This window comes from Anopheles coluzzii, chromosome 2, assembly GCF_943734685.1.
Source record: "Anopheles coluzzii chromosome 2, AcolN3, whole genome shotgun sequence".
Lineage (NCBI taxonomy): Eukaryota > Metazoa > Arthropoda > Insecta > Diptera > Culicidae > Anopheles > Anopheles coluzzii.
The window spans coordinates 102,197,830-102,221,647 of NC_064670.1; the positions used below are offsets into that span (position 1 = coordinate 102,197,830).

At 44.9% G+C, this 23,818-nt stretch overlaps 1 protein-coding gene across 7 annotated transcripts in view; it reads left to right on the top strand.

The window, feature by feature from the left end:
* LOC120952660 (gamma-aminobutyric acid receptor subunit beta) overlaps nucleotides 1–23,818 on the top strand; it is a 76,175-nt gene that overhangs the window by 6,766 nt on the left and 45,591 nt on the right. For 4 of the 7 annotated variants that reach the window (XM_040372105.2, XM_040372100.2, XM_049607552.1 and 1 more), the window contains 2 exons: nucleotides 13,538–13,635; nucleotides 17,915–17,982. In XM_040372105.2, coding sequence (XP_040228039.1) covers nucleotides 13,538–13,635; nucleotides 17,915–17,982 — 166 coding nt within the window. Of the gene's footprint in view, nucleotides 1–13,537; nucleotides 13,636–17,914; nucleotides 17,983–22,019; nucleotides 22,088–23,818 lie in introns of those variants that run through there. The other 3 variants (XM_040372106.2, XM_040372104.2, XM_049607553.1) reach the window with 2 other exon arrangements.

Sequence of the window (23,818 nt, forward strand, 5' to 3'; positions counted from 1 at the left end):
TTGATACATTATAAAACTGCGGTTGCCCACCCAACTGCCTGCCACAGTTGATCCTCCAAATCCTCACCCCACAGGCGGCCACGAGGAGAAAACATACCGCGCGAGATATTTAAACTCCCCATTCAATTACGCTCACCTTCACATGCGCTCCCCGGTGACACACGGTGACACTCCCGGTGAATGGCTAAAAGCGTTCTAGGATCAAAACGAATAAAGCACAGGAGAAGAAAAGAAGAAAAAAACCCGACAAAACCCCATTATGCTCTGCAGCTCCCCCAGCACCCCACCACTACTGCAAACTGAAAATGGTAATGACGTCATTCATGCTGCTTCATGCTCCATTCGCTTGTTTCTTCCTCTCTGTCGTTCGTTGGCATCACCACAAACACCATCCCGTTTAGCCCGACCGCTCTGTATCTCTCTTTCACTCTTTCTCTCGTGCCATCAAACGCAATCACCGGTACTGTTGCCACTTGCAGGCGCAAGGTGTTGGCAGCAAATTAGCATGAGCCAGCAGCCACCGTCGCCGCGCCATCGATTTCCACGAAACCGTCAGCAAACGGGATGCTTTGCTATCGACGCACACGTCACGGCACTAGGGGTGGGCAGAGTTGAATAAATAGGTCACCGATTTTGAGAGCTGGCTGACACAATCCTCCAATACACATACCACCACACAACACACACACACTCATGCATACAGATGGACACGTTCCAATGAAGCATGTGCGGTATTTTATGCGGCCGCTTGTGGGAATGGAGTGGGAAGCTGCCCCGGGGAGCAGATGAGGAGCGAAATTGGAAAAAGTGGGGTAACCAAGATGAATCTGACCCGCACGCAAAAACCCGCACGAGAGACAAGTAAGTCCTGGGATCAATAATGGGCTTGACAGGCACAGCAGGGACACAGGGCTCATCATGAATATAGTACCGTGTGAGGCGCACCGTGTGCTCCACCAAAAGCGTCCTCACAGCTTGCAGTGCCAGTGTGGCTTCTCTCCCTCCACACAGCCTGCAAAACTAGTCGCATTTGTTTGTCACGTTCTAGCTGCAAAGCAAATGCTGCTAGCTGCCGGTGGACAGCACCCGAGCCACCGCTTCACTAAAGCTTTCAACCGCCAGCCCTACAACGGCTCGCTGGTGCTCTGCTGACCTAGGGTTTGGCTTTCACGCGACCACTCGCTTTCTCCTGCATTGCTGCATTAGGGAGCATGTTTGAGTGTGTGAGTGTGTTTGTGTGCCACGGGCCACAACCATGCGGCAGCCATGCTAGGTCGGAAAATCGTCCCCATCTGTCCCCTTGAGTTTGTGTGTGTCGCTCTAAATCGGGTTCGGGCCATTTCTATCAAGCAACATTTTCTATAAAGCAAAAGCAAAAGCCAAAGAAAAATAGTATGCAAAACACAGCGTTAGAGGGACGCTCGAACACCAAAGGCATCATTGCGGTACCCGGTGGCAGAGCGAGGCTAGTTAAGCCATTTTTCGCTTGGTCATTTCGTTGTTGTTCCCACCGGACGAGCTGGCGCTTTCTAGCTTCTAGCCCTTTTGGAGTAGAACCTCACCACTCACTGGAGCTACTTATGCATATGACTACTGCAGTCAATCACGCTACTGCCCTCCCCCCCCCCCCCACTCCCTAACCTGCGTTATTAACTGTGGCACAAAACCCCCTGGTACCCGTACCCCTTTTGCACGGTAGGCTGCGCACACGAAACAAAGAGCAAACCCGTTCTAAATCAAACCACTGGAGCAAAAGAGTCCGAAGACGGAGGTACAGAGGTACCGGGTGGATTGCATGTTCGGGTCCAGCACACTGTAAGATTTATGATCCATCCAACAGCCGCTGCTGGGCTGGTGGGGCTCACGATCAAACGCCAGGTGCAAGAGTGTGGTGCGCCGTGATCGAGCCAACCAGAATTACCATGGCCAATTAAATGGGTGGAAAGGGGGAGAGGGGAGGGAAAGCTATCGTCTCCCCTACCTGCTCCTGGGACTACGGGGCACAAATGCCCTGAAAGTGTACCGTCAGGCCCCGTACGATGGCGTGTATTATAATGCCATTTCATGTGTCGAGATGCTTATTTTGGACCAACGGCTCAGGGACACGAAAAACTGAAACCTGTCGTTGGCTCTCTTTTTTTTTTTTGGTTTTTCAACGGAAACCAAAACAATAAATTTTATTACTCAGCTCACAATGATGGGCACATATGTTAGCGTTAAGCTTTTTTGGTAGGAACATATTTTTAATGTGAAATTCGGTCGAAAAATCAGTTTGATAATGTTGTATCATGCTAGCTGCTAGATGTTTCCCACCACTTTCTTTTAGCAAAATACTAAATGAGGTACTAAAAAGTATCAGGCCGTAAATAACTTTATAAACTAAATCATTAAAGTTATAATTATAATTAAAGAAAGAGAAAATGCTTCAAAATATAAATTACTTTTGCTTTCATCGAAAGATATCGCATGTCTAGTACGGCACACGCTATCCAAAACCTTTGATAACGACAAAAAAAAACCGTTTCAAAAGGACCTGCATTATGACATGTTGACCTTGTTATCGTGCAAGCTTATCATTCCGTGCGCGATCTTTTCCACCGGGTCGTTCCACCATTCGAAAACCATTGTTCAAACTTGGGCCCTTTTACGGCGTGCGCGACAGCATTACAGCAGCTCGTGGATGTTTCTCCGCTGCCATAATATCCACCACTCTGGTCTGGTGGTGCCTAGCACCAGTTGACCTACTTGACACAACACCGTACATGTTGCAGCGATGCAACAGCATCACACTAACACTGTTACCCCTCAGAAGGGTGATTCCCATCCCAATGCTATGCAGCTTTTGCCTTTGCTTGTGAGCAACAACCGATCGATCGGCCGGTTTGTAAAGGAGATGAACGAACAAAAAAAGGTTAAGCCTACCTTCACCATTCACCTTTTCCCCCTGTTTGTTGCCGGATTATTCATTTTCTTTGCCACACTGCTGGAAGTGAACGGGACCTAACTACCCAGTAACAACGCATCTGTTTCTATTAAGTATCGCTTTCGATACAGAACCGTAGAGAGAGAGAGAGAGTTTCACCGAAGGAAACATTACTCCGCTAAATGACAATGTACGAGCGTCGTGTAAAACCATTTGCTTATTTTCCACAGCGCCATTTGTTGTTGCTATGCCTTCTACTAACTTACCCCAAATTCAATCTACCACGGTGCAAGCATCATTTCGCTGCCATTATCGACAAGTGGTGGTAGGAATAATGTATGCTCTCGCTCATACGAGAGGCAAACCGCCATTTTTTTGCTCTATCAACTGCCTTTATCTCCGAGGAACACGCGCTCAGGCAAAAAGTGACGCAAAATTATCTGCTACTGCATCATCAGCCAGCCAAGCCCAGGCCCGCCTTTCGCAGCAATGCTAGTAAAAGTGAGGGGTTAGGGTGGCACATTTTGTTTGCTCTCTATCGAGATGGCCCAAGTGCCAAGTGCACGATGAGGGTCGCCTTTTTTCACAGCTCGATAGCGTTCATTAGCCGTGAAGGGGCTTTTTTTTTTAAACTGAATAGGCGATGGTGCAAGCACTTATCGGCACCCGCGAAGCGTGTGAGTGTGATAGGGGAAGCTTAAAACCAATGTTATCGCGCTGGAGAGGAATACTTGTGTTAACGGTGAATCTTTCCCTTTCGCAATTGCCATTCAATCGAACGATGCCTGAACAATATCAATATCCTTGTTGCAAAATGGTGATGTTCTATTTTGCATACACGTGCATTTTATTTAATACTTATATTATTTTCAATTTTGTTGTTTGCTCTTGTAAGACAATAAGGCACTAGGCGTCTCCATTGCAAACCCTTCCATGGAGGCGCCTGATGGTTCATACGTTTTTACACCTCATTTCACCATCTTCAAGTGGCAGTGCGAAGCGTACGTAATGTATTTATACTGCATACTCTATTTATAAAACGTTTTAAATAACTTTCTGATCGGTTGCGAGGTTCGTACGCGGGGGGTTATAAAATGGTCTTGAATTTGTTACACACGACAAAACCTGAACGGACCCCGAGGGCCACATCCACAATGCCCCGATGCACTTCATCTATTATGCCGGTGTGGAGTAATATTCTACTGAATGCACTATATGCCCATGTCCACCAGCACATGCATATATACATATGATCCACGCGTTAACATTCCCTCTCCGTGCTTTTGCACCACCGGAAAGACCGGTGCGCCATGGGAAAAAAGATGAAGAAACAAGCACCATGCTTCGGTACCGCCGACAGCGCGGCATGGTCGGTGTAAAATAATTTTTAAGCCAGCGAAGCGTAAAATTCTCATTATATTATGCATATTTGGCTTTTGCCTGGGCTTCCTACCTTCCCCACGCCACGGGAAGCGGTGGGTCATGGGAAAATATCGCTATAGGGTAAGCAGCTAACCCCGCAGCATCCGGGGCAAGCGATAGAGGCGATTTCCGCCGGATGCCAGCACGGCATACTGACAACACCGAGAAAACTAGCTGCATGGAGTGCTGTACCCTACCCCATGTGACAGGCCACGAGACTTCAAGCGTGTTAATTTCCCATCAGCCCAACTGCCATTTCGATTCCCATCGGAGTGCAACCCGCCCAAGCTTTCAAATAAAAATTCTTCCTACCCATCAAGCTCCAATGAAAACTTTTGCCACGCTAAACAATGCGCACGGGAAGAGTTTTTACCGCCAGCACAGCTCCTAGCATAACCGAGTTTGGTTCATTCATATTTTTGCCTTTTTTTTATTTTATGTTGCCCAATGTACCACTGGAATATTGGATGCCAAACCAAACGGTGTAGTGGACGTGGGATAATTTCTAGGACCTAAGGTGAAAGTCGAAAATAAGTCAGGTCCGTTGGGATAATTAAAATCTCAAGAGAGCTACGTGAAGCGCAGCTCGATTTCACAACCCTCCCTTTCTAGTGACCCCACCACCAACCAGCACCGATAAGAACCCCATGGGTTGTGCAAAATTCCATCAGCCAGCCAACACGACGGTGGCTGCGCTGAAACTCCAAAATGAAGTTATCGAAAATTCATTTTCAACCCGCTGGCCCACCTCCGGCCCGGGGAATTTCACGTGAATTTTGCGACGGCTCCCGGGGACTGAAAACTTTCTCCATCGGGCACCAGTGCGAAGGAGGGGGGGGGGGGCATCTATATGGGCAAGCAAATTTCATAACCTCTGCGAAGAGTCACGGGGAATTCACTGACGACGATGCTGCTGATGATGATGATGATGATGATGATGATGGTAAAGTTCGGTTGAACGGGAACGAATCATGTTACCAATTCCCCTGTTTCCACCTGCAGTGGGAACATTCCAAGCGATGGAGAAGATCAGTTCCCGGAACATTATCATTAACCGACAAACTCCGTCAGGCACTACGCGCGCATCTACGAGTGGAAATTTATCACGTGCGCTTCTGACGTACCCTTCATTTTGATGAAATTAATGACAATTGAAAGATGGAAGTTTTGATAAGTTTTCAGACGCATTTGAAATGACAAATTTCATGAGCCAAGTTAATTATGGTCTACAACAACAAGTGGTTAATTAAGCAGCTACTCCACAGTGCCATAATAAATTTAATATTTTGTCTTATTTCATGTATAACTTTTCTTTATACATAGATAATATAGAGTGTATTAATGATCAAAACCATAAAAATAGTCGTTGCTTGCTGAAATCCGGTTCGAAAGACTAATTTTAGGCCTTTTTCCCTTAATTTGCTTGAGAATATAAATCTTAAGATATATCCATAAATTGTTGATTCTGGGCCGTATTCAATCAAACTATAAGAATATGTCTTAGTAGAAGAATTTCAAAACGATTCGATCGCTCCAAAAGTTGTCACAAACTACGCCATTTTCCCTTTACCTAACACGCCTTTGCTTCCACGTGCCACTGCCGTTTTATGATTCGAAAATGGATTTCGCCTACCCACCTGGACGGGGCCATCTGCCGCTCTACATTTAATCCGTTCATATAAATCAAAGATATACACCCGAGATCTTGATAGTGCTTCTGCGTCGTGTGAAGCGTATTATGTACCGTGATACGGTGGAAGAATAAAAAAAAAACGCACCACGGATAAAAGAACCATCCCCATCTCTTGCCACCCCACTGGGAGGAAGATATTCTTGCAATAAAAGAGTTGCTTTTTTAATTTCTTTCCAAGCTTGTGTAATCACGACCGTCCCATCAGACGGATTTACTACCGCTGTAGAGCCGAACTGTGGTGCCGCAGGTGCCTTTGGGTGCCGGGCTACGAATATTCCTCCTCCCAGAACACTACCACACCTTTTACACCTTCCTTGAGTTTTTGTGTGCGTGTGTTTTACTCTCTCAAATCCCGCTCCGAGGCAGTTATTTGATGCTTCGCAAGATTGTTCCCCATGGCACGGTCCCGGGTACGTTCGGTTCTGCGCTCGTTATCTTGAGCCGAAGGTAGAAACCCATTACGACCCATTGCCGTACCATCGTCTTCTGCCACCTTCCCTCCCAACCTCCCCACCCGGCCGCCAGCTCTGTGATTAATGAAAACGGATTTGTCAGCGTTTGCCAGCAAAACGCGATTGGGGATTTATAATCAAAATTAATAGTTTGTTTTCATTGCGCTTCCAACGCCTCTTGCGTCCGCTGCGAGAATGGCGCACCTTCACACCGAACGCTTCGTGGGTTCGGTTGCTGCGAAGGTGGTAATGGGTGTGTGCACCGTGCCGGAGAACTTTCATTCCCATGCCGATTTCGACAAAAAGATTGTATTCGGGATGGGCTATGACATCTCTTCCATTCCAGCTTTTTTTCTCTGCATCGTCTTTCGACTCACTGCGTGCGCATCGCAAATGAGATGGATTTATGCTTCGCGAATCGTTCCCCGCGGAATAGCGGAAGAGGATTGAAAACGATTCCGCTTGCCAAGCCCGCTCCATGATCGCTCAAAAGAAAATCTCCTGGATCAGTAAGACGTTTTTTGCCGTACCCTTTATAGCTCCATCGCTCTCTATTTCAATACTTTCTTTCCGCAACTAATTCCCCAGATCTTACAGTACCCGTATCTCTGCCTCGTTTCTTGCATCGTGGCTAGCAAATGCCTTGGAGATTCCACTTTTTCTACACCACCTCATTTGGTTTGCTTCATTTTACACTACACACGCCTTTTTTGGTTTTTTTGTGTGTTTCTCGTCTTCTTTTACTATCTAAAGCAGGTCAACTGACTTCTCGTTTCACTGCAGGGATCTGAGAGCTCTGCCTTAAATGAAAAGCTTTCCATCCCTTTACTCCGTTACGACAACACGTTTTGCTTTAATCTCCCTTTTGCTCGTCATTCATCCCCTTCCCTCCCGTTTTAGCAATGGTTCAAAGCTAACATCGAGCGCACTTTCCCATTATACGGGCCCCATCCTGCTTTTCTGTGGGGCAGCAGCAGCAGCAGAACAGCATTGCTCCCCAGGGAGCAACTGTGGGAGGAAGGGAAAACCCCGAAACCCATAAAAAACAACCTGCAAGAAAAGCAACATAAATTTGATTACCAGTCCCAGTGCTCGTTTCTTGCAGAAGCGTCCAAACCGAAACCCTGGCCCCGGGAATGGAATGTCATGAAGCTTCGGTTCTCGCGCTCGTGTGTGTGTGTGTGTTTGGGGTTTGTGACGGAAAGGAGGGTTTTCATTTTACCACCTCCCGTTTTTTTGTGTGCTAAATGATAAGACGAGTGGAAAGTGCTCAATGGATGGACGGACGGGAAGATCGACTGCTGCTGCTTGATGGACATATGATGTGAAATGCTGGGAGTAAAGTTTATGAGCCACGGGAAAACGAAACGATTTCAAACGGAGGGGATTGCGTTGCCAACGGAGGGCGATAAGGCAATGGAGTATTTTTTTGTAACGGGAAATCAAGAATGGCCATAAAAGGTAAAGGGAAAACCCCTTAGCGCTGCTCTCGCTAAGTTCTGCTATACTCAGCAGCGTATCTCAGCAGATACATTAATGTTGATTTTTGATTTTTTTAACGGATTTGTTAGCCAAGATCTTTCGATTAAACGAAACTTACGAAGCTTGAGCATTGTAGGTAATTTTCACATTTCTATTAGTATGTTTACAAATGAAATGTTTCAAAGTTTACCCTTTTCTTCAATGGTAAAATTAGGGATCAGCCCTCTACGTTACATTTGCGTTACGCATAACGTCTGTTTATCTCAACCCGTGCAGCACTTTTGTTGAACGCTTGTTTAAATCGTCGAGGATGAGCAAATTGATAGATATTTAAGTCTTAATACTAGTTATTTTATATGATAACGAGCAAGTCCAAACTATTGAAAAAATATTATTAAAAAGTTCATTCATCATTAATAAAGATTGGAATCAATGATTATTTCACTAATATCAAAAACATAAAAAATATTATTATTATTGATATTATTTTATTGTTATTTTATTACAATTATTATTATTTCCATCTTTATTATTATCATTACCATTTTTATTATTAATTTTAACTATTATTATTATTATTATTATTATTATTATTATTATTTTGAATTATTATTATTATTATTATTAAAATTTCATATTATTAGCTCATTTCAGTTATAGTGCCCTCGCACCAAATCTATTTTTAATTAAAAATGGCCGAAAACGTTACTTTAATATTGCATGAATATATCTGATATATTTAATTCATTCAATATATGTTATATTATCTACTTAACTACAGCGCTGCTCAAATTAAAAGGTGTAGTTGACTTTCAGGCCTTCAATGGCTTTTTCTCATAAACCACAGTGCAATAATGGAAAATAATTTACCTTTCTTGTATTTGTAACGTTAGACTTTTCCTTGTTTATATCAATTTATCTTAAAACAGTTATCGTATATTTTCATCGCAGTTTGAAATAGTTTTTTATTCAAATAATCTACACATCGGTCGATAGGATAACAAAAGTATAATAAAAATGTTGCTAGCGAATATTATAAGGCCTGTAACGCTTCTCCAATGTAGCTAAGAGGGCTGATCCTTACTTTTACTCAAATCCATTCGATTCTTGTACCAATATCGACTCATTTGCTCATCAATGCTCAACAAAGCATCGTATTTTCTTTTTCCGATTAGGAAAAGTTACTTGAATACTTACTCAAACTACATGCAGTTAAACTGCACGAAAGTGCGTTCATTGCTGTGAAGCTTAAACATGCTGGGCTGGTTTTAAATTAAATTCATAAAAAGAAAACTACTCCAGCACCGCCCTACTACTGCCGCAAACGCACTAATAGTACTTACCACCGCAATCTCATCGTCGTGTTCCCCCTTTTTTTGTACGCATCCCATCAGCCCAGCTGAGGCCCACTCATTTAGCCCACTATCTTAATGCTCCTCCCTCCAATCCCGAACCAGGCAACCGCACTTTGCACTCATTTGTAAGCTAATTTCTCCCGCTCCCGCTCGAAGCCAAGTTTATGGGCTTTCTCACACCGTGCTACCCGTATCCGTATGGGTCCAACACTATCCCACCCGGGTTGTCTCGCACGCTCTCGTAGTATTTCGCAATCCCTCCCTTCCCGGGGGCCCAGGAACCGTTCGCAACCGAACAATAGCACCAAACGACTTTTGGCTCGTAAATTAAACCTTTTAAAGCAACGGCACGGAACGAACACAACGGTACGGTGCCCCCGGTGCGTCTTTGCTAAACCAACTACTCTCCACGGTAGATCAGCACGGGGAGTGGAGGCGAGAGGTGGCTTTGCTGCCAGTATGGTGGTTATTTTTATTGCCGGAAATGGAACCATGGCACCAGGGTCCGTCGCTTGCTACTCTACTCTAGGCAACTAGCGCCTGTGTGCTTTTGCTTTGCCAGCCTTCTGGAACGCACCCTCGAGGGCCGAGTTGTGGTTTTCGGTGTAGTTATTTCACTCATTTCCCAGCAGTAGCAGCAGGAGACCGAGCGGTCCTGCACACCGGAGTGGACGAGGGAAATCAAATTGATCCCTTCCGCCGGGGGATCCACTCCACTTCTAAATCACATACCGTGCCGCACTGCAAATGGCTTTTGACTTCACGCACACGGACTTCCCTGGGGCTGGAACGCAAAGAGGGGCAAAACATTTCAGAGACACCGTAGTAGCCCTGATGCCCGCCGACCTGGTATCGGCCGACCCTGCTGGTCGAGTTCCCGTTTGGATGGAAGAGCAGTGAGAGAGAGGAGGTGCGTTCGACATAAATTATGCACGCTCGCTAACCATTGAGCCCACATGGCCGGGAGGTCGGAAGAGTGGCCTTAGTGAGCCATAATAGTACCTCCAGCAGCAGGGCTGTAAACTGGTAGTATATCGTGGTGATTCCGTGATTTTCGAGATGAAGTTACGCTTCGTTGCAGCTCACTTTGGTGTGCTGGAGACTTCTTGATTTCTTCATTGTGCGTCATAGAGAGCCTGAAATTGGTAAGAGCCTGTTTGAAGAGAAGCTGAAGCGCTTGGTATACAAGGATGTAGTTAGTATGTCTGACTGCTTGATGTATTAAAGCATCAGTTTTGAATCTAACTCTTGGAAACTCATCTAGCCGAAACTGATGTACGAAAAGTACCTGCGCAATTATTTCAATGATTTCTTATAGCATATATTCCTACGGGTATACTTTGATGTTACCAAATCCCTTGTCTAACATTAAGATAACCTCTGAAAATGATACCAACAGCATTCCAATAGCATAACCGAACGAACAAGCAGGGCAAGTGCAGAATCCACGACCAATATCTCGCACCTTGTTTCATAGGATCCCGGGAGAATGCATGGCTCAACCACACTCACACACACACAAACACATGTTCGCATAGTGTATGTGCACCGTCGCTCTCTGTTGGCAAAGCTTTTTGGTGCTTAGGAGCTTCCAATCCGCTGGCCTGCTGCGCACTCTCGCAGATGCTCTCTCTCTCTATCTCTCTCCCTCCCGAGAGAAATAAATATCACAATAACAAGTCACACAACCGTGCCAACACAAACAAACCAGCTAGCCTGCCCAAGTACGGGGTGCGATGATGGTTAACGCTATTTTCCATTAACACTGTAACTAGTTCCCCTGGGAAATTCATCTTTAGACACACACACACACACACACACACACACACACACACACACACACACACACACAAACACACACACACACACACACACACACACACACACACACACACACCCGCACGAGCACTTACTTACGCTCTCGACGTGACCCTTTTTTCGGTGCACAGCGAACGGTGAGCATACTCGAGCACTCAGCAAAGCGCTCCGTTTACTCTCTCGCGTGTGCCATACAGCCTCTCGTCAACACACCCAATTGTTTGCAGAGGAGAGTTCGTCCCTCCCGTACTCCCTGCATCTCCTACAGTACGGGGGTAACTCTTTTTTCCCCCTTTGAAGTGCCTGTGAACCCGACCGCTGACGAGCAACAATTGTTGTGCAACCCTGTAACCCTGTTTTGCGGGGCGGTTTAATGTTTGGCTGTTTGCTGATGTACATATTTTGAGCTTCAATTTCAAACTGCACAACAACAGTAACGATCGGCCTTCCTCGAAGACGCTCCAAGCTTGCAGCTTCCACTTCAGGCGGACACTATCATGTTTCGGATCGCTCCGGAAGGACTCATCGAAACAGATATACAATCCCTGTTTTCCCGCTTCTTCTTTGACTGCGACGTTTTTAAAGGGTTGCCTTTCGCGTATCGGGTACACACGGCGAAACAAGTACCGAAGGCAGTGAAAATTGATTACATTGTCATTGGGTGTGTTTTCTCCTTCGCATAGCCACCAGAGCTCATATGGCTCAACCCCTGTCCCCGTTCGGGTCCGATTTCGCTCGCACCATCCCTGTGCGATTGATGCTTTGTTCTTCCAGCTGACTTCACTTTCCACATTCGATGGATTGGTTTGCTGTGCTGTTGGCGTGTTTCTAATCCCAAAGTGGTATACAAGCATACAAAAAAAAAGGGAAAGACGCTTTGCTAGTTTCAGCGTATTTGCATTTCGAAACAACGACAAAAAAAAACCGACCGAGCACAATTCGGCAATTTCAATTTGTTTCCTAACGAAAACACCAACGGGTAAATATAAAATAACAAGCCAAAGCAATGGACCAAAGTTCAAAGACAAACTGTGGGAACGCTTGCATAATTAAAGCGTTTGCTAAATTATTTCGCTATCCACACTGGCACACTGCCCCTTCCCACCCTTCCCCTTCCAACCGGCCAGAGCAAAATAGAATGTTAGTCGCTAGCACCGTGTATCCCTCTGGCTCCCGGGGAAGCATAACTTTTGATGTATGATTTCGTTCTGTGCTGTGCACTTTTTTCTTCTTCTTCTTCTGCTCATTGCTGTGCCATTCGGGAGATAGCTTTTGCTCAGCTCCCTGCCCCCCCCCTTAAAATGCTCCTCTCAGTGTGGCACTGGAATTTCATTAATTCTTGTGTATAAATTTATCTACCACCCTTGTCACGGAACGTCCCACCTTCCCGTGGTGCCCGGCATTTCCCATTCCCGAGCTCGGGCACAAAATCCGGGAAGCAGCTGGAAGTGTGTGTGTGTGTCCCTCCTCTTGCTACTGTGGATACCGGCAGGATGGCTTAGTGGTTCAAAAATTTATTATCAATATCATCACGTCCAAATGTTGCTGCTACTCGCCACGATCACGTTGCTAGGTGCATTGCACAAGTAGGACGGTGGAAGTTTGCCTAAAATTTCTCCCTTCAATGGGCGGGCGTCTGCTCCGGTGGCCATAAACACTGTACCCCGTACTCTGCCACCTCGAGTCCCTTCGCCGTAAACAATCCCCGGACGTTCCGCGTGTCGTTGGAAACGGGTCACTGCTGGGTCGCTCTGGATGCTGGACGGTTTGTACGGGGCTAATAGTTTCACTTAGATACCGTTGCTGACCTCTCCCGACACACACACGCGCGATAGCCACCTGATATAGCATAGCTATAGAGCGGCCATAAATTTACCGAATCAAAGCTAGATTACGTTGCAGCATTTCGGGCGCGCCGCTGTACGTGGAAACGGTGCCAGATTGCTGCTTCCAGAATGGTGAATGGTGCTTGCAGTGCCATTGGTTTTATGCACCACTGCTCTGCTTTATGGGCAGAGGGGTGGCACCTTATGAAGGGGTGGGTTTAGGGTTGGCAACATAACTCATAATGCTGTACTATTTTCATTAACATCTGACACGACGCCGTGTGCACGAAACAAAGTTTTATCTTGCCACCAGGCCAGCGGCGAGCGCAAAGTTTGTTGAGGGAATTATTTCATCACACCCATTTTCTCCCGTCTTTGTATCTTTGCGCGTGTGTGTGTGTAACAGTTGTGCTAGATTGTACACACAAAATACCACAGCAACTTTTCAAAACACACACACACACAAAGAGCCAAGGAACGTGTTTCCCCCTTCTTCACAAGATGCACAACACACCCAAACTAACCATACCCTTTCTTTTCCACCTTCTTCTTCTCTTTTTTCCCAGGACCGGAGGTGGTAGCATGCTCGGTGACGTCAATATATCAGCCATTCTAGATTCGTTCAGCGTTGGTTATGATAAAAGAGTAAGACCGAACTATGGAGGTACGTATTAACTGTTTCGATGCCCCGCTACTAAACCGGTCTGTCTCGTTCTCGTTCAACGGTTCTTCTGCCCACCGTAACGTACCAGCTCCAGCGCCTGCCAGCCGGGTGGAATCAACAACGTGTGTCAACTCGTTCGTCCTCCTCTGCGGTCTCTCCTCGGTGTCCTCGAAGCCCGGAGCTCCCTGCAACGTGCCATTCCCCTTAGGCCACTTTCACCTGTTTCTCCTCGTTCTTTTTTTCCAATGCGTCGAAATCCCTCTTTTGCGCTGTCTCTTTGGTTTTCTGGTTTTGTAGATCCTTCTGTACTGTAGAACACGGTCAAACTTTGCCGTCCAATGTTATCGCCCTCAATCACTAGGAGAAAATGTTGTTACTTTCGATAAATATTCCTAACAAATACGTTACTGACCTACATTTGCGACATGTTACGAAATCAGTTTTGTTTCCAGTCTCCAAGCACCGTTTTTGTGGGGTGAAGCGGAAGCTTTTTGGGCTGTACTAATCAACAAGGGTGGTGCCCGGTGTGCAACACCGGATCGTTTCACCTAAAACCTCGCTATGTTGTTAAACGAAAGCTAAGCAAACAGCAAACGTGCAAAGCGCAGCTCATTCCTTTTGCTGCCTTTCCACCCTGTTATACCTGTTTGCAGAAGCAGCAATACAAAAGCGGCAGGTAACACACACACAAAAAAACACAGAAAAAGAGGCATCACAAAACAATATCAAATACAAGCGGACCAAAAAAAAATGGAAGAAACAAGCTAACACAAACATCGCCAACCAGCATTGTTTGTTGTTCATCGGGTACCGGGTTCACTCCCGGATGCGCTATCGTTTCCTGTTTGCATCCATTTCCGGGTGGCTTTCTTTGCTGTTGTTTTCGCCCCTTCCTCCCTTCCTTTGCTTCATCTCAGCTGGATGCAGATGCCGTCAGCCGATAGCACTCGAAACGAAACACACACACACACACCGACACAAGCTCTCCCTATCGGGAATATACTGTTTGCGACCGATGCGACTGCCTGCAGCAAACAGACCGAGCGCGAAACACATAAGCTGGTCAGCTTATTGCAACACAAAGCTACCACACACACAGTCACACAGACAAACCTACTCGCGCTATCGATGATTTTTCTATGGTGTGGCTAAAAAGCCATCTCTACCTTTGGGAAACAAAGACGGAAACAAAGTGTGCGATTGAAGGTGTTTTTTGTTTTTCCATCGTTCTTCCCCTCCTCCACTGGGGACACTGTGCAGATATTGTGTGCCGTTTCACAAACACACACACACACACACAAACACACTCTTTTTTCTTCGGTCTTGTGTCTAACAACCCCAACGCCAACCCTAAGGGGGTGGAAACAAAAGTGTGCGAACAACCGTATCAAAACCTTCGCGCGCCTCAGAAAAGCGCCAAACAACGAACGAAACCGAAAAACAACGAAACCTATTTAGCAAACAAAACTCACCATATCCCCAGGGAGAGAGGAAGAGGGAGAAGGAGGGGGGAGGTGGAAACTTAACCGTATCTCGCTACACGTTTCAATTCCCGGTGTGAGCCCCAGTTTTGTACCACTCTCTGGGTTTGGGGTTTTTTGGTACATCTATATAGCTCTTTGTGTTTGTGTGTGTGTGTGTGTGTGTGTGTGTGTGTGTGTGTGTGGGCAAACGTGTTTGTTTTAATTAATTTTTCTGTTTTCTCCCGTGGCTTTTGTGCTACTGTCGCGTGCAGCCCGGGAGGAGCGGTGGGGAATGTATCCTCTCCCGGATCCCGTGCCAGCTCCGCTTTGGGCTGCGGGCAGTATTTTTTGGGGCGTTCTTTCCTTTTCCAGAACGTTTCGCACCATGCTGCAGCCGGTGTGTGCTCTGGTGGTTCTCAATTGAATGTTTTCTCTTTTTGCACACTCTCGCTACGCTACATGCTTCGTACGTACGAATGTACTACGCATTGAAAGTGCTTCGTTCGTGGCGGAAAATACAGCCGGAGGAGAGTGCTCCGCATGTTATCAACTACTTTCGATTTTCTGTTTTTTTTTTACCATCCTTCACTAACCGACCGTTTTAACTGTTTGATGTGCAAGTGAGTGTGTTAACATAAAACTATACACTGCAGTGCCAACTGTCACTTGCGGCCGGTGAATATATTGACCGTCACACAAACGCCACGACCTCTCCGGGGGTACCTGGGATTGGATTGCTGCGGCAGTTAAATTATGTCACATACTTCCGCTCTCGTGGCCGGTTTTTGCGAGACCACACTCTGCGGGAGTAAACAATTTTCCACGCAAAAAAAGGGGTGTGTCCTGTTGGGACGTTTGCCAGTGTGCAGAAGAAGAAAAAAAAACAGAAATACAGTTGCACACACAGGTCACGAAACCTTTGGGCAAACATCATGGTACAATCGATGGAGCGCTTTCACGCGAAATGTTTTGCTTTCGGGTGTTCCCTTAGTGTATGTGATTGTGTTATTTTTTACCCTTTCTTTGCCACACACACACACACTCATTTGCAACTTACACGACACGACGATATGTTTGCTTTGTCGCACGGCAATTCTGCGGTGTCGATCAGCAATGCCGCGCCAAAAACATGGGAAAACCTTCGTGGCATCTGTGGAGGAGGCACCTTCATATTGATTGTGGTTGTTTTCCCCCATTACTGCCGCTGCCATGCCTTCAATGCTGTATCTCTCCACTATGCCAGCAAATACACGTTGTCAAACGCCCGATACTAAAGATGTATCTCTCTTTCTCGAAAGCTCAATGTGTTACGCGGTACTGGGCGCCTCCATCGCGTGCACGGCGCGGGCTGTGTCCATCCGTCACCAGCTCGAGCGCCCTTTGGTAGATCCATCCTTTCGTTCCTCATGTATGTGTATGTCAAAAGCATAGAGCTCTACGTACTGTGAAAGTATTTCCATTGTTTGTGTTTTATTTTATTTTTTTATTATTCTTTTTCCCCATTTCTCCTTGATAATCTGCTCTCTCTCTCTCTCTATTATGATCTTGTAGTGTTCGTTTGAGAGCAAAAACGCATCGATGCAACTGATGAGTCGTCCCGCTTACTTCCGTTTGTCGAATGTCTTTCGTAGTCTTTCGTACTGAACCTTTCCTCACATCTCCTCAAAACGAGACGCAACGGCTCCCAGGAAGCCTGTGAGTGAAATCGTTCAGCGTGACAAACGTGCTGAGACGCAGATGGGCAACAACGATGGTTGAACTGTGTACAAAACCTTCACACACGTTCACACGTTTACTCAACCCCAAACACAACCTGCTCGTACATGCAGTGTGGTCCTCTCTTATTTTCCTTTTTTATTGTTTTGAAAAGAAGAAAAACACATTTCTACTGATCCAGTGTGATTTCCCGCTGTAGCGCAAGCGCGCCTTCCCATGGTACAGAAAATGGCGGCTTGTGTATTACAGAAGCAAACAATAAAAAGCAACCCCTATTATACTTCATCGAGATCGCGCGAAATGTGATCTTTTAGGCAGCTGAGCAGTATTTTTAGTTATGCAAGATTATTGCTTTTACGTTAAACTGTACCTGCATCCCAACTTATTTCTTTACCAAACGAAAACACTTTCTTCTATAGTGGTTTTAGTTTTCGTAAAGTTTCCCATCCCCTACATACTACTTCCAGCTCTTTCCATTTTGTGAGGTATTTTTATTGCTTTCAATCAGTTTAATCGTTAGCCCAACAAAAAAAAAGCGATGTGCGCGCCTATTCCATGTTTGTGCTCGAAACCGGTTTGCCCCACTCGTATGCCACTCTAGTGGGTTCGTAGAAGCGTATCGATCGTAGGGAAAAAAACGTGGTCCAACCAAGCATACCGAAACGGATCGCATTGTGCGTAGAGAGCCAAAACCGAAACCTCCCCGCCCAGCCGTACTTCAACACTGCGCGAAAAAGCATACCATATCGCCATCTTTGCCTGCATTGTTTAGTTGTTTGTTTCGTCTCGTGGCCGTGTTCGTGTTCGTTTGGGTTTGTTTTCTTCCCATTTTTGCTCTACCTCCCGCCAAGATTCAAACTCCATAAATTGCTCCCCCCCCCCTACTCGTCCCGAACTAGCCCTCGTCCCCAAACCAACAAAGCTTTCTTACAGACCATCTGTTCAGTAACGCGCGCTCGTGTGTGTGTGTGATTGTGTCTTTGTCCGTGTTTGTTTGTGCATTATTTCTTGTGGCGCTTCGTGTACGAAACCTCTACTTTAATGCGATATCGTTTATCAAATATGTTCTTTTATTCTTACCACAACTATCCGTGTTTCAGGACCGCCGGTTGAAGTAGGAGTCACCATGTATGTGCTGTCTATCAGTTCGCTGTCTGAAGTTAAAATGGTACAATTCACTATGACTAAGTACCGGCTCTGAAAAACGAGTCCTAAACCAACCCCCCCCCACCCTCTCTCTCTCTCTCTCCATCCACCATCCTGCAATCCTACGTTACTACCTTGTTTCCCCGCCACAAATACTTACGCCCCCGGGGATTACCAATAACTTTGATTAGCGCCACAGTTTGATTAGCCCTTGATGAAGCCGTCGCGTGTAACAACCCACGTACCTTTAACTCACAGTGTGAGATAATGTTGAATGTAGAACAAGCTATCTATACAGTTTTTTTGTTTGTACTCTAAACAACTCGTTTTCGTTTCGTTCCGTTTACTACTGTGTATGCAGCGTTTAGCTATTTTAGTTTGCAATTTTCTCATCTGCTCCCCCGTTTGTGATACTTAGAAATCCTTGCTCCAATTGATTTACTCTTTCGTTTTCTCGTTTCCCATGATCCATGTCTGTTGTATCAATAGTTCGCCCACCCTACTAACTGTACGTCACCATATAGTTTTCTTTTCCGTCGCTTCACAAACTTGACAGTGGGCGTGTCTCTACGCCCTGCTCTACAGAACCTTTCTCACCAACTTATCACAACAACAACTCATATTTTTCTAGATTACGTTTCAAATACGCTTCCTTGATTATCCAAGATTGTATCGCGGAAAAAAATTAGATTTCATTTGTTGGATATCTTCATTTGTCTTGGTTTATGTTCATAGATGCTTTTTCTTTCGGTTTACACATTATAATTGCCTTCGTTTTCGTCCCAATTGCCGCTTGTTCTGATACGTCCAGAGAGATAAACCCCGTTGTTGTCGAGTTGTGCTTCTTAAAGCTTCGACTAAATGTATGGAGAAACATGCTCGAAGGGATGATCTTTCGGTCATCTTTAATTGAACACCTTTGTAGTAATGTTACTGTATTTGTCTCGTATTGTTAGCTAAAGCACACGATTCTCCTCTTGTGTCTACCTTTACTTTACTTGCTAGAGCATATGTCTTATCCAAACCGGAGTCTTGTACACTAAAGCAAAATACCAACAAAAAACCAGCACCCATTAGTTGTTGTGCTAGACGAAGCACACCTACAAGCAACGAACACGTTAAGAATCTGTTTGTTTGCGTCTTTATTCTACACCCTTTCGCTCTACACGCACATTCTTACCGTTCACAGCCACACGGTACACATTTGTTCTTCGTTCGTCTTGTAATTCGTTGTACCACACAGCACACTAACACCGACACACAAACCCCTGTCCTGCTTACAAATCTGCATAACAACACACAGTCATAACACATCTGCAAAATCCCCTTTTTGAATCATAAATTTACACAAACTCACCAACATAAAACATGATTGTGCATCCCTTCTTACTGAAAAAATACGAAACCTTGCGTCTAGAACCGTTTTCCGTAGCGTAAATGTTAGTTGAAAGGATTATTGCTGCTTAGAATTTAACAAAAATACTTTTGTAATGAAACATAGCTACTTGTGCGTGTGTATACGATCACGTTAGTGATCTTGTAGAAACTAATGTAAGTCTTCAAAAATCATTGGACCACTTCTACCAAGAATTGTGTACAACCAACTACCCAATACCCATGCAATATCATAAACGTTTTAAAACTTTCTTCAAAGCGGCATTAATCGTTTCCCTTTCAACACTCTCCACTGAAACTCTGACGCAAACAGAATGATCATTTCAGCCCTATTATGACGAGATCCGTTTAAAGTACGGGCAGCTAACTCAAACTTCCACTCACACACCACAACCACATCCTCTCATCTGCCACACTCTCCCGTCTTTCACTTCAAAACAGAGAACCAGCTACGCAAACAAGGAACACCCCATGCTACAGTTGCGAACAAAGTACGGGCCTGTTCGAACGGCCAAACCCTAACCAAAACCACACAAGTAAAAACGGACACTGACGGCAGTGGCTCTAGGATGCCCTAGCTCCCGATATTTGCATTGCAAAGCTTTTCGGGCCTTGCAATGATATACATTTCAAACCAAAGCTTTCACTGTCCGCACAGTTCGTACATGGGCGAATCCCTGAGGAAATTGTGCAAACCACTCCGCTTCCAATTCTAGTGGTGGATTTATACCACTTGTCCACTCCTAATCTTTGCCTTTTAAGCTCTTAAAAGTGCAACGATGCCACGGCACCACGTGGTGAGCGGTTGATACACTTTTGACAAACTGATATTTGCATCCTAACGAAGCTTAAACCTCAAACTAGTCTTAAAAGGGAATAAAGTCAACCGGGAAGGTTATTTTCGTACAACCTGAGAGCGTGTCATAATGGTGCCTCATGGTGCTCCCCTCTGACGACAATAGTTATTTGTGCCCCTGCTCCACAATGCTCTCGCGAAAAGTTTTCACCGACCGAGTGGTAGGAACTTTTAAACGAATTTTGGTTTCTAGCCTCAGTTACCAACGGGATAAAGCAGGTCCCCATTAGAAGCGAATACTTTCAGCGCTTTCTCTCTCTTTCTCTTTGTCTCTCTCTTTCTATATATCTTTTGTTTTCCCTTAACTGTCGTAGTCAGCGAGTTCTGTATCCTCCTTTCCTATTGCGACATTGCGAGTTCCTCGTCAACATTCAAGTATAGTACTGCGCGCTCGGTGGCGGAACGCACGCACACCCACTCGCACACGAAAAAACCAAAGCGCATTCCAAACCAAAACCAACGGCAACGGTAAACAACCCCCGTGCAAGCCAAACGCGTCGATGGGCTTCGCGATGGTGCAGTACAGAACAGAGCTTCGATGTAATGCGTGTGTGATTTTTTCCAATTAACTATAGAACCACTGCGTTTTAAGAAGTAATGTGTTGTCGAATGACTTGGACACCGTCCACATGCAAATATTGTTCATCTTATTTCATTGAGCTGAACGCAACGTCAGTGATGTATATTGATGTGTATTTCGAGATTTATTTATTGTATTTATTTTTTCTCTCAAATATATTTGTGTGGAGGCTCTACCCATAGTAATCATTCAGTTGGCAGTTTATTTACCATTCGTTTCATTTTATACGCTGTTTGTGCATTTTGAATAGAAAAATGTACTAAAAAAAACGAATAAACTCCAATAACACACATGGTGCCTAAAATAGATTAAAACTAATACTAACCAACTTACTATGTTACCCTTCAAGATGTAAATTTTTTTACTCATAACTAATCCCCTAAACCACCATAACTTAAAAGCAGACTTATCTACAACATTCATCTATATTTCCTTTGCTTCGCAACACTGTGGGCCCCAGTCCGAGGCCGCTCCATTATGCGATCGTTCCGTGACACTTAAGGTTCTTTTCCACAAATGGATTATTCATCAGTCTTGCCGTACATTATCATCCCACCCCATCCTGCGATGTGATGCTCGAACGGCTCCGTTTTAGTTGAAGGATCCCCTGACCAACTGCTGTACAGCAAATCTACCCCTGCACATAGTTCGCTCATATTTATTCAAGCGTATACATCTTAAGTCATTCAACATCCCCTATTTCTAGCCTATTCGACCCAAACCAGCAGAAGGCCTGAACAAAATGAAACCCGAAGAACTAAGCTGTCTGTAGTAAAAGCAATGCGAGTCACTATTTGACTATTTTAATTAGATACTCCCCATCGTTGCGCAGGGTTTGACTTTCACCAAAGAGTCATCAATGCGCATTCATTTTTACATCTCAATTTAATCCTTTGATATTGTCTAATCTACCGAACTTCTGGTTATTGTTCACCTTCTCTCTATCTCTCGCTTTCCCTCTGTTTCTATATTTAAATCAGCGCAAACCTTCGCTCTCAATGTCGCTCGGTAATATTCAGCCTTGTCTTCCGTTACTTTTCCAACTGGCTGCGCAACTCACTTGAACGCTTCTCACCCATGGACTCTGTCGTTGAATCTTCAAGCTTTTCCACCTCAATGGAACCCGTCGTTTTGTACCAGACCAAAACTAAACCTACATTTATAAAAAAAAAAACAAATCAAACCAAAATCAATCAAATTCATCTCGAATCTGCAAACTCTGTTCCAGGTCCCCCGGTGGAGGTTGGTGTTACCATGTATGTGCTGAGTATCAGTTCAGTGTCGGAAGTGCTAATGGTACATAAAACAATGCGCAAACGCATTTATTTTATTTCTTAAGAGTCCTCCTCCACCCCTATATCAACAACTACAACTACAACAACAACAACAAATCCCCCTCAACTGCCCCCGAAAAAGATGCCCCCAAGAAAACATCCTCCTCTAAATTGTTTCCGACTAGCAAGCAAACAAAAACAAAATGCTCTCCAATAAATCCTACAAAATTCTAGTGGAAAAAAATATCAGAACTAATTAAAAATCAGACCAAAGGAAAAACACAAAAGCAAACTGACTGCTTCACTATCTTTACACACACACGCCCACTCACACATCCACACGCACGCACACGCTGGCAAAGCAAAACGATGTAACCGAACGCATCTCGAGCTACCGCTTGCCAAAGAGAGTGTGCAGTGCGTGCGTATATGTCCACGTGTGTATGCGTGTGTTCCTGAAGATGCACCCCAACATTATTTAAAAGTTCGAAAGCATTCGGTGCCGCGCGTTCCGTTCAATTTCTTTCTTCTCGCTGTCTTTATCTCTTCTTTACTATTTTTGCTGTTTGTTGTTGTATGTGTGCAATTAGCCGTACTAAGTATCTTTTTTTTAGTTCTTTTGTGGATAACAAACAAAAATACCACAACATGCATCTAAGTGTGTATTTGATTTGATCGTTTGCTTGATATATATATATATATACATATGTATAAACATATATCTATTGACGTGCCAAGACGCACGCATCCAATCAAGAACAAACAAAGTTCAACGACGAAACTGTTCAAGGAGCCTGCCTGCCACATGTACTGGGAGCTCCCCCTTTCTATTCCCCTTGTTTTTCACTGTCCCAAGGATACACAAGCTTCCTGGGTGCAGCTTTGCTTCGATGTGTGCCGTTTGCCGATTCAAGGAGATTTAAGCTTTTCTCGGTGGCTTCTTCTGCTGTGTACTAGTTGCGCACTATTCTATAGGGCGCCAGTTCTGTAGATGCTGGGGTACTGGTACAAACCTGCTGCCAGTGAAACTGTACCCAAGCTCCGTCTGTGTTCTCTATGTGTTGCTATTTTGTATGTTTCGAACCTCCTTTTAACGCTTTCATAACGTTTCATCTCCAATGTTAGCTGTTTAAGCAGATAAATACCCCTACTAGATTTCAGTTGCTCCATTACTGTACAACTTAGTAGAAACTTCTCCAACGATACGATAACTGACTGTTTCTTTCTGACACTCGGGAACTATCTGTGCTATCCGAGCACCATACAGAAATGGTTTTGGATAAAACCCAAGTAATTCCCCTAACAATACAGTCACCAACACAGCTTGCTATATCTATACTAGAGCAATGTCAAACCAATGTGGCAGCTGTCAAAGTGCTTGCAAACTGACACTTCGGGCTGCATGTCACCGCGTATCTGCTCCTTTACACGGACAGGGTGATGTGCAATGGCGCCGCCAAGCTGCATTTCTATACATATAACTATTATATAGTTTATCACTATGTGTGTATGTATGTATGTGTGTGTGTTTGTGTGTGCGTGTGCGTGTGCAGCTACGTTTTGTTTGAATTTGTGCCTTATTTTCCATTTCGTTTCGTTTCCACCAACGTTGCCACCCAGCTGTGTCTCTTCTCTCTAAAGGACCGTACACCTTTCTCGATCTATCTGCTCTCTCTCTCTCTCTCTCTTCCTTCTGCTCTTTTTTGTTCCCGTGCCCAAAGCGCTGAAGCAGTTTCCGCGTTCGTTAATAAAG